The sequence below is a fragment of the Myotis daubentonii genome, chromosome 3 (genome assembly GCF_963259705.1).
Source record: "Myotis daubentonii chromosome 3, mMyoDau2.1, whole genome shotgun sequence".
Lineage (NCBI taxonomy): Eukaryota > Metazoa > Chordata > Mammalia > Chiroptera > Vespertilionidae > Myotis > Myotis daubentonii.
Genome location: NC_081842.1, coordinates 167,911,547 through 167,923,550, shown reverse-complemented (window position 1 = coordinate 167,923,550; position 12,004 = coordinate 167,911,547). Strand labels below are relative to the sequence as shown.

The window sequence follows — 12,004 nt, the reverse complement described above, 5'->3', positions numbered from 1 at the left end:
CTGGCCCCGTTCCATGCTAATTGTTGGAATAAACCAAATAAAATATAGTCTACCCTGTGCACTGAGGTTATGTCAGGTCTTGTGGTTATTATAATATCACAGAAAGTGGCCTAGGCCTCTGAGTCTCTGATAATTTTTCTGTAAGCCCAACTAACTGTTAACTATCATAAACCAATCTGCAATGATACTAACCCCAAGTGTATGGTTTCTAATCATTTGCAGTAAGTGAAGTGCTTGATTCCAGAGCTGGGGCAAGAAAGACACAAGATGAGTCTGGCATATTTTATCATGAAGGAAAAATAAAAATGCTAAAAAAAATGATTGGACATATCACAACAACACAAGAGTCAGAATGAAGTCACCCCACTGGCCAAATAAGGGATGATTTGAGCATCAAAATAATTAGAACAGTAATGAACTATAATAATTTTTAAAAGTTAGGAATCCATAAGTCTACATCATAATACATAGATAAATAAACAAATAAATAAATAACAGGGGGAAATGAGGCTCATGTTGACAGAAGAATGCCAAGTACTAATTGGTGACAGTAAAAAGAGTACTTCAGCTTGAAAATATCCTCTTTGATGATTATTAGGGTAAAGATTGGTTCACAAAAGAATCACTGGTAATGCTAAATCTAAGTGTAAGGTGGACAAGTATCAGATATTTGTAAGTTATGATCTTAAAATCTTCCCCTACTGCTTATTGGTAGTGTAGGGCAAGAAAAAATTAGCTACACAGTACAGAAATCAGACAACATCTTGTTGAGTAATGGAAATTAACATAAAAAAATAAGGAACAGATGGATATCCTGTGCCTCTAGATATCATTCCTTGAGAAGGTTACAACTTCATTTATTTATTTCCAGATGGGCATAACTAGAATGCAATCGTGAAGAAATGAGCCAAACCCAAAATGAGAAATATTCTGTTTTAAATAAAGGGTACACACATTGTTAAAAAATATCAATGTTCAGTAATGACAAAGAAAGATAAAGAATTAGTCCCCAGGCTAAAGTGATATGACAACTACATACAAAACTTGGATTCCGTAATAGAGGAAAAAGAATTCCATAAAGGACACTATTCGATCACTTGCCAGAATTGGAAGATGGATAGCAGTGGAATACAAGTATAATGACAATGTTAGACATATGAACATCTGTGGTTATGTAATAAATGTCCTAATTCTTCAGAAATGCACACTGAAATAACTGGGGAGAAGAGAGCATGATAAATACAGGTTGCTTTCAAACAATTCAATGAAAAGGTATAATACATGTATTTTTATACATATTCTACACATAACAAGTGATGAAGCAAATGGGGAAAATGATCATGAATGAAAATTTTGATTAGCGCTTCAGAGTCCACACATACAGAGGGCCCACTGTATGCGCTGATCTTATAAGTCCCCCATTTTATATAGTGGACTTAAGCATCTGCAAATTTTGGTGTCTGGGGGTGGTGGTGGTCCCGGAACCAATGCTCCTTTTATAACCAAGGAACAAGTTAAGTTTTGAGGAAGTAAAAATGATCAGGAATGAAAATATAATACGTGTATTTTTCTACATATTCCACACATAGCAAATGATGAAGCAAATGGGAAAAATGATCATGAATGAAACTGATTAAAGGATATAGTGTGTTCTTTAAATGATACTGCGATAATTTTCAAATATAAATTTGAAATTAATCTCTGACTATAGACTAGAAAAAATAGAAAGAAATCACCGGTATACGTAAACTCTAAGGAAACATATATCCAAGACAGTTCTCTGGAGAGATGAGTTTTAGGAAAATGCACTGAGTTGTTTGAACTAAGAAGTGAAAGAGCAATTCCAATGGCCTCAGGTGATTAATGTCTGCGATGTGGTGGAACACACAACCTAAGTTTCCTGTAGATTAGGGAGAAGCTCTGTGGAGTTATCATTCTGTTACTACATATTTCTTGTTAATTTTAAAAATGGAAATAGACCATGAATGAGTTGGCAAAAATTACCAAAGGTATTGGTAAAAAGATGGAAACAAATCACACAGGTACAAAAGCTAGACATCTCTCCCAATGTTGACAGGGGGGACAGTTGACCCTGGAACAGCAAGGATTTGAACTGCACTGTTCCGCTTATATGTGGATTTTTGTCAATAAGTTCCCTGTGCTAATTTTGATGAGTGCTTCAGAGTCCACAGATACAGAGGGCCCACTATATGCATGGATCTAGGCCATTTTACATAGGGCCTGAAACTTTTGGTGCTGTCAGGGTGGGGGGTGGGGTCCTAGAATCAATACCCCTAAATAACCAAAGGATAAGTTAAGTTTTGAGGGAGTAAAAATTTATAAGTGGATTTTGGGATGCACAGTGCCAGCACCTCTAACCTCTGCATTGTTCAAGGGTCAACTGTGTAACTGTTTTAACACTAAACTTTGCTTATATGGTGACTGCTGTTTTGAGCCACATTTCTTTCATGAAATAGCAAAATTAAAAAAAAGAGAATATACAAAATATTGATATTTCTTAGGTAAAACATTAACATACCTGAATTATACAATTTAGCATTCAAATATAAATATATAAATGGACAAAAACTAGTAGAATTATCAGGCATGTTACTTAAAGCAGGAACTCCACAATTCTGCACATTTAAATATAGATAGTTAACAAATTATAATTTGAAAATATTGGAAGCATTTATAAAAATATCAGCCATGTCTAGCTATTTATTAGATAATAGTTGATACTTATGCTAATTTTTCTAATTCGCTCTGTATGGCAGGATCTGGAAAACAAATCTATGTACAGTTTAACTTATAAACCCAATCTGTCTTCTTTCAGCTTCATGATGTTATCCATTATCATTATTCTAATAACTTCACTAACCAATATTCATGCTATTTAATTAAACTAAAATGTACCCAAGCACTTTAAAAGGAAGACTATGCATAATAACAAGAACTGCGAAGCAGGAGAGTTAAATCCAACATATTAATCTTAAATTGTATAAAGATGGAGATTCTGTGCCTCATTCTTACAAAAAATATATTACCATATCAGATTTAAATCCCTGGAAAGATGATTAAGAATCAGTCATACATTTGCATATCATCTTATACTTTATAAAGCACGTTTAGGCCTAGTATCTATTTGCAGTCTCACAATAGCCAGGGATCATTATCATTTGATTTTGGAAAGTAGGAAACTAGCTGAGATAACCGAGGCTAAGCGATTTGCGCTAGCATTGGTTGCACTGATGACTAGGGAATTGGCGATAGGAACACATTTATCCCAACTGTTAGTCCTGCATTTGTCTCACACTCCACGGAGAGCCCTGTAACTAATTCAGTGCTCACATGCCAGTTTTTATGATCCTGTAGCCACTCTCGAGAGTGAAGTGTTTGCAGTCAAGAGTGCACTCGTGCTTCAGAAACATTATAGAGGCCATAATGCATATCGTATAAGTGTATACTGCTGTTATATTGATTTCCTTCTCACATTAATAGTAATACTAAGCATATGATGTGAGTAAGTCTCATCAGACCTACTGCATAAATGAGGAAACTGAAAGACACTTAAGGATAAGTGATATTAAAGAAAGCATTAGCAGATCAAATAGATGTTCCAGCTGTCCTCTTCCTATGCCTCTATAAATGTGTCTTTCTGATTTCTTTAAAAGCATTTTCATCACAATAGCCTTGTTGAAACTATTTCCACTAAAAATATAGAACAAATAAAAATCAATTTTCATTATCTGAAATGTCGTGGCATCCTGCTCATTAAAAGCACCGCCTTCACGTCCATGGTAAATTTAAAGCTATATAGTTCAAACGTTAAAATCGGACACAAGTTGATGATTCTGTTAGAGTCGCTGCTGTGAAAACAGCAGTGTTTTGATGATTATCCTCAGTTTCCTAGGGTGAACTTCCCCTCTTCATGCCACGCCCCTTAATTCCACAGAGGCACATGGTCTTGTACAAGTCACTTAAGCTCTTGGGTTTTAAGATCCCTTCATCACTGAAAATGTAATTCTAACTACCAGATCCTTGATTCTGAACTGCATTTTCAAATTAGACCCAGCAACCTCATAGTTTGTATAATGTGATTTCCCCCTGATTCCCTTAGCCGTTCATGATGGCCTATTAACATGTGCATGCGGACAGAATAAAAAGCTTTACACATGTCAACGAAAATATTTCACTTGGAATATTTCCATTTGGGCCTTTTGTCTGTGGATGTGCAATTCTCCAGGACACTAGAATGAAAATAACTCTGACTAAAAATCATGAGACACGGGTTCTATTCCAGGCTCTGACTGGAAATGTTCATTTAACTTTTGTGAGCGACAGCATATTTAGGTATAAAGAATAAGTATAAAAAGACGCATTCTGCCTACCTCATGAATAAGATGTGAGAAAATAAATGGACTCAAGTTTGGAACACGTGAGGGCAGAGGAGAATAGTGAACAGCACAAACAACACTGGCATAGTTCTGCTTTACCTGACGGGGAGATGTGCCGCCAAGAAATGGTAGGCTCTGGTTTCCCAGTGGCCAAGCAAATGAGGGTGACATTGGTTCCTTCATTGATGGTCATGTCACTTGAGATGTCATATATCTTCGGAGGAACTGAAATGGTAAAACATGCCGTGGTCAGAAAAAAATATATAAAATTCTGTTGAGCTACATATGATAACTCCATGGTCTCATGCACTAAAGCTGGGGTGGTGGGATGCACTTATGGCCTATGATCATGATCAGTACCCCAAAGATAGATTCTCTAGCTCCTCAAGACTCTCCTAGAGTTTTCTTTGTTAGTCGGTTAGTTTTATTTTTTCTAAATTTTAGATGTGTAATATTTAATAACAAAAATGTTTAAGTGTTGCTTAAATTAAAGTTTTATTGTGGATATTTTTTATTGTTGTTGTTAAGCCTCACCCAAGGATATTCTTTTTCCATTGATTTTCAGAGAGAGTGTGAGGGAGGAGGAGAGAGAGAGAGAGAAACATTGATGTGAGAGAAACACGTCCACTACTAGCCTTCCACATGTGTCCAAACCAGGGCTAGGGATCGAGTCTGTAACCAAGGCATGTGCCCTTGAACAGATTGAATCCATGATGCTTCCGTCCACAGGCCAACGCTCTAACCACTGAGCAGAAACCAATAGGGTTATTGTGGATATTTTGTATTAAATAAACTGGAGTATTCATAATCAATCTGTTCTATCCATGAATCTTCACCATAATGATGGTTTTCTTGTTGAAAAGAGTAAAAAAAGTGGAAATTTAGAAGAGACTTAAGCTAAAACAGTTGTGCCTACATCTTGATTCAAAAGCTGAGTAAGATAAAAACATGTGCAGGACTGGGAAGTAAGATTCCGGGTTCTCAAAGGCATTTTGGGCCTCAATTTTCTATCTGCTAAATAGTAGGGCTGGAGATTGCCAGCATTTATGTTCTAAGAGACACTATTACTAGGGTCTGTGACACTTGTGTTCCGCAAGAGTTTTCTTGTCAGTGATGGCTGGAAACCACTGGTTGAAACAGTTCTTCACTTTTGGATTTCTTAGAGCCTCTGTTATGCCCACTGTACCTCTCAAGAGTAAAAGGGAAAATATTATGCTGTATTTTTTTATTGTCCCTGATGTATTGGACTATGGGAGCTTTTATCCCAGCAGCATTTGGTGAAAACTTTACAGACCATGGAATACAAATTGGGAAAGTTGGATAGAAAAATCCTTAAATTAACTTCCTGGATTAAAATGTCCATTACTCTCTCAAATACCAAATGGTCTCATTTAAACCTCAAACAACATGGATATGAATCCTGGGTCCTCTACTGGCTAGTGAGTTATCTAGGGCAAGTTACTTAATGTATCTCAGACTCAGTGTCTTCATCTGAAACTTGGAGGTAATAATACAAACCCCATGTAGCTGCTGGGAGCATTCTATAAGTCAATACATGTTAAAGGACTTAGAAAAGTACTTGACATTGTTAGCTATTATTTTTAGATGCCTTAAAAGACATATCATATTGTATTTAATTTCAGTACTGCCCTTTTCCCATGCCTTAAACTGCTTTCAGAACTTCATCACTTTGGTAGTGTATGACTGGCTTATAATACACATTTTGGTTTACTATATAAAAATTATAGTGTACTGAGAGAAACAGCCACTGGTTGCCTCCCAACAGCAATTAGATGCCTTGATAACTATTAGAAAAATATGCTTTTTTTACTGAAATATTTTAATTGTTAGAGTTTCTTCATGCAAGAGATATTTAGACAGTTATTTAAAAAAAAGTAACTAAAATCTATCTTAAGGATAAATTAAATTACCTATCCTGTGAATATCATTTTTGATTTTTTAAATGAAATCATAACTCTGCTATAAGAAAAATCTAGTATAGTTATTATGGTATAAAGCATTTGATTATATGTAACTGTTGCTATGATTGAAGAAAATGCCTATTCCTAAGTGATATACTATTGTAACTGTTTCTAAATGCCATATTTTTAATGAGCATCTAAAACATGTTATCATTAAGCTCATCAGTGAACTATTCTCAGGCAAATAATAATAAAAAAAACATTTTAAACAGGTACTCTTTTTAGCTTAACTGACACTGAACAAAATATAGACATTAAGATACTATAGACAGAAATAGGAAAAAATGTGAACTATCTATTACTGGTGAACCAGGAGAGTTAATAAAAATAAAGTTACAACATTAAATAGGAATACCATTAACTATGTGGATGTAGGTATAAATTTGATATGGCAAACTATTAAATACATGTGTAAATATGTGAGGATATACATATATACACAAATGCACATACAAACAAATACATATATACTAATGCTCACTATTAATAAAATAAAAGAAAAAGTTACTTAGTACTTTCTCCTTTATATGGAATATAGTACATAGAGATCAGCCTAGGATGGTTAGTTTATTTATATATTTTAAACACATAACTGATTCAACTTTAGACAGAAGTTGTGTGTCTATTTAAGAGAAATGATGAAGTGTCATAAGACCATACATCCTATCCTCTCAATTACATTATTTTGTCAATTCTATCAGATTTTAAAGTAGTTTAGTTCCACCTTATGCATCTGCCTGTATTTTAAGCAGTAAACATGAGTGGTACACTGATATTAAGCACAATATTTGACTTCTCGAAGAAACAACAGAGTTTCTTAGCCATAAACTTAGATTTGACATTTAACTATGGGAAATTGCTAAGGGAAGAGTACTGAATTCCAGGTGTGGCATGTCATCTCAGTGATTGCAATCACCTCTTGGGGCCTCATGATTCAGGATTGCTACAGGGAAGGAACATATGGAAAGAGGAGGTAAATAAGGGAAATCCCTCTGGCAAGGCTCTTCTCCCCAGAATGCATCACCTGTTGACATCAGATACTGTGTGTTAGGTTGGGAGATGGAGGCAATGAAATCTTTCACGTGCACTGTAGTTTGTGGAGGCAAAAACAGATGTTGCTTCACTGAATATTCAAAGCATTTGTCCATTCTATCTAAGAGTTCTACCGAATGTATGAAAGGTTAATTCTGGACACACAGCAAATGTAGAAATTTCAAGGCATAATCCTTGCCCTCAAGGAACTTAAAATTAAGAGAAGGAGGCAGATAGGAATGTAACTAAGATAGGATAAATATTTTCCACATTTTTCTTTACCATTTTACATGAGTAACACATATTTAATAACTATGCCTTCTGGGTTCAAATCGGAAAAGATTGGTTTCATATTGGTTTATTTCCATGTGAAACATGTAGAACAACTTATGCACAAAGCTATTTGGTCCAGTGCTATTTATAATGGAGAAACACTATTAATAACCTCAAAGTAGGACAGCATAAATGTAGACATTCTCAGCTCTATATCCAGAATAAGGCATGGTGCTGGGGAAGGGTTTGGGATCATTCCAGGTGCATCAGGCTAAGGGAAAATGGAAAAGAGATGCTTCTACGTTGGGTGGCAGGGACTGGGAACGATGCTGTTATCTCAGGCATCTTAAGACCATCTGGTTCTGGTATCTCTTCCTGGGTTACAGATTGTGTGTAAATGATCCACATGCACCCAGGTGGGAAGAGCTCTATTGACCCTTCTGAACAACAAAGCAAGCAGTGTGTCTTATGGTATGTCCAATATTTCTATGCTCTAGCATAGAAAAACAAGAGTTAAAATAACTTACTATTTATTCTAGATGCCTGATCCTTTTCTACATACTGTATTCCAAACTTTCTCAAATGCTTTATTTAATAGATTTTTATTGATTTCAGAGAGGAAGTAAGAGGGAGAAAGAGATAGAAACATCATTGATGAGAGAATTATTGATTGGCTGCCTCCTGCATACCCCACACTAGGGATCAAGCCCACAAACTGGGCACGTGCCCTGATAGGGAATTGAACCTTGATCTCCTGGTTCACAGGTTGATGATCAACCACTGAGCAACACTTGCTGAGCTCAAACACTTTATTTAGAAATTTGATTTAAATGATGTGTTTACAAAGGAGCAAAGGTGTTAAATCAATTCAATTATTTTAAGTAACTATGAATTTTGGACTTCTGTGATATTATTAAAGTATTTATGACCACAGCAGTGTAATAAAAAATATGTTATTTGTCTAAATGTAAACTTATTTAATTTACAGTAAATAATTATTATAACATTATAATTACTCTCATCATCAACATGACACCATAAATAAAAACAGTAAAGTACTGTTTTACTTAGGCAGAAGTTCTAGATTTCATACAAAATCATAGAATATTTCTCTCCTAATTGGACTTTAATTGGGGATATATGAGATTTTATTATTTTGTTTATAATTATGTGTTGTGTATGGCCAGTGAAAGAGATTGTAAAATATCAGAAACTTTCCAAAAACAGATGTTGGGGGAGGAGAACCAAAACAGAGGTGTAGGCAAACACCTGTGCTTGCCGCCTCCCACAACCACATCAAAATTACAACTAAAATACAGAAAAACCATCATCCAGAATCACCGGGAAGCTGGCTGAATAGAAGTCCTACAACGAGAGAAGCAAAGAAGAAAGCACACTGAAACTGGTAGGAGATGCGGAGGTGCAGAACAGGCTGGTCTGCCACCAGGTGTGCTGCTTTTTTAATCAGGAGGGGGATCCTCTTTGCTGAGGCCTCTGGGAGGAGCAAGGGGTCCCAAACCACACCAGACTCTCAGCCCAGGGTCCCAGAGCTGGGAAAAGAAGTCCCCACAGACAGTAAGAACTACTGGCCATAAAAACCAGTGTGGATTGAGGCTCAGTGACACAAAGGCTGCTGGAGACCCAAGTGCTCCTCTTAAAAGGCCAGCACCATGAACTGAACTTACAAACTCCTGCTTCCTCTGAGCTCCCATGCTGGGCGAGTCTCTAGGGGACCCAGAAACCTATGAGGAGAAACTGGACTGTCTGGCAACGGGGCAGGAACTCAAGGGCAGCTTGCTTTCAGAAGGAGATGCTCGCAGCAGTCGTTGTTCCTGTGCTGGAACCTTCACAGTGTCAGAGCTGACTGACAGCCATTTCTGTTTGCTCCGCCCTGGTGATTCCCTGAGACCCTGCCTCATCCAATTTATAACCCCATCCAAGCTGTGCACTGCAGCTTTTGCATATTAATGGCCTTTCCTTGCTTAGGCTAAAAACCTGTCAAACAAGCTGCAGCTGAGTCAGGGAGCCCCAAACCTCTCAATAAAAGGCCCAGGACCCAGCACCAGGAACAGCCTGCCTTGCTTCACAGCTGGGCCTTGTCTGGGCACTTCCAAACCCAATACAAACAGGAAGAATCTGCAGATGTCTCCATAGCTCCTGCTGGATGGGCCCAGTCAGTGGCAGACTTCGCACCTCCCTGGAACCCCAAGAGCCAGTGTACCCAGTGGTCAGTGTAAGACCATACCAGATTATAACTCTACACATCCATAAGTGACACACTCAAGAGGCAGACTCAGTGAACACCAAAGCCCCACTGAAGCAAGTCCTGCTCCATAAGTGTGTGTCCTGCATAGCGACTTTCCCACTGTAGTCACAGCTGGTCCCCACAGCCAATTGGCCTGGAGGTCAATTCCTCCTAGTGACACCAACAGCAATCAAGGCTCAACTACAACAAGACTGTATGCACAGCCCACAAAAGGGTAGACCTAAAGTGTCCACCTTAGGTGATTAAGGAGGCTGAGCCACTGGGCCCTACAGGACACCTACTACACAAGGGAACTCTATCAACTCAAGGAAACTTAGCAAATCTACCCAACACCATAGAAACAAACACAGGGTAGCAGCCAAAATGCAGAGATAAAAAAACATGTCACAAATGAAAGAAATGGAAGAAAGTTAACTACTGGATATAGAGTTCAAAATCACCATTATAAGGTTATTCAAGAATCTTCTAGAAACCTCCAAGGGACTTAGTGAGACTTTCAAGTATCTTAGTGAGAATGCCAAAAAACTGGAAAAGGACCAGTCATAAATTAAGCTACACTGACTGAAATAAAAAATATTATACAGGGATTCAACAGTAGACTAGACCATTGACCACTGGTGGTCTCTGAGCTCCAAAAGGTTGGCAACCACTGGTTTAAGTAAACCTTTGGAGCAGTGGTCACCAACCAGTGGTCCGCAGCCCACTAGTTGTCTGTGAGGTCTGAAAGGTTGGCAACCACTAAACTAGAGGATGCTGAGAATCAAATCAATTATTTTAAATATGAGGAAGCATAAAGGAAAAATAATTCAAAAATATGAAGATAGTGTAAGGAGTCTCTGGGACAACTTTAAGCATAACAACATCCAAATTATGGAGGTTCCAGAAGAGAGAGGGCAAGATATTGAAAACATATTTGAAAAAATAATGACAGAAAACTTCCCCTACCTGGTTAAAGAAATAGACTTACAAGTCCAGGAAGCACAGAGAACTGAAAACAAGAGGAACCCAAAGAGGACCACACCAAGACACATCATAATTAAAATGCCAAGAACAAAAGACAAAGAGAGAATCTTAGAAGCAGCCAGAGGAAAGCAGTTAGTTACCCATAAGGGAGTGCACATATGACTGTCAGTTGATTTTTCAACAGAAGCTATGCAGGTCAGAAGGGAGAGGCAAGAAATATTCAAAGTGATGAATAGCAAGGACCTACAACCAAGATTACTCTACCTACCAAAGCTATCATTTAGAATTGAAGGTCAGATAAAGAGCTTCACAGACAAGAAAAAGCTATAGGAGTTCATCACCACCAAGCCAGTATTATGTGAAATGCTGAAGGGTATTCTTTAAGAAAAGGAAGAAGAAGAAAAAGATAAAGATTAAAAAATATGAACAACAAAGTGGCAACAAATACATATCTATCAACAAGTGAATCTAAAAATCAAATGAATAAAAAATCTGATGAACATAATAAATTTGTGAATAGAATTGAATCAGGGGCATGGAAATGGAACAGACTGATGATTCTCAGAGTGACAGGTGTATGGAGCAGGTGCAGGAAGAGATTAGACAGATCTTATATGCATGTATGCATTACCTATGGTCACAGACAATAGGGTGGTGAGGTGAGGGCCTGGGGTGGGGTGGGAACTGGGTTGAGGGGAGCTATGCATTAAAAAAGAGGGCCATCTATAAAATCTCAACAATAAAGATTTTTTAAAAAAGAATCAACCAATGAATGTATAAATAAGTGGTAAAACAACCATAAATAAATAAATACATTAATAATAAAGCTATAAAAAATAAAAACAAAAGTTGTAAGTAGATTGAAAGTTTGTGTTCAACTTAAATGTTTTATAAAATTTCCATATACATTTATTCCTCTTTATTGAATTGATTAGGGTGACATTGGTTAACAAAATTACACACGATTCAGGTGCACAATTCCACAACACATCATCTGTACACCATATTGTGTGTTTACCACCCAGTCAAGTTCTCCTTCCATCACCATTTACCCCTTCTATACCCTCCTCCACCTGCAATCCTCTCATTGT

At 37.1% G+C, this 12,004-nt stretch overlaps 1 protein-coding gene across 1 annotated transcript in view; it reads right to left on the bottom strand.

Moving 5' to 3' along the window:
* The window catches only part of NEGR1 (neuronal growth regulator 1), an 893,227-nt gene that overhangs the window by 389,428 nt on the left and 491,795 nt on the right, over positions 1-12,004 (bottom strand). Inside the window, exon 3 of the mRNA XM_059689178.1 lies at positions 4,497-4,622. Within this exon, the coding sequence (XP_059545161.1) occupies positions 4,497-4,622 (126 nt within the window). The remainder of the gene's footprint in view (positions 1-4,496; positions 4,623-12,004) is intronic.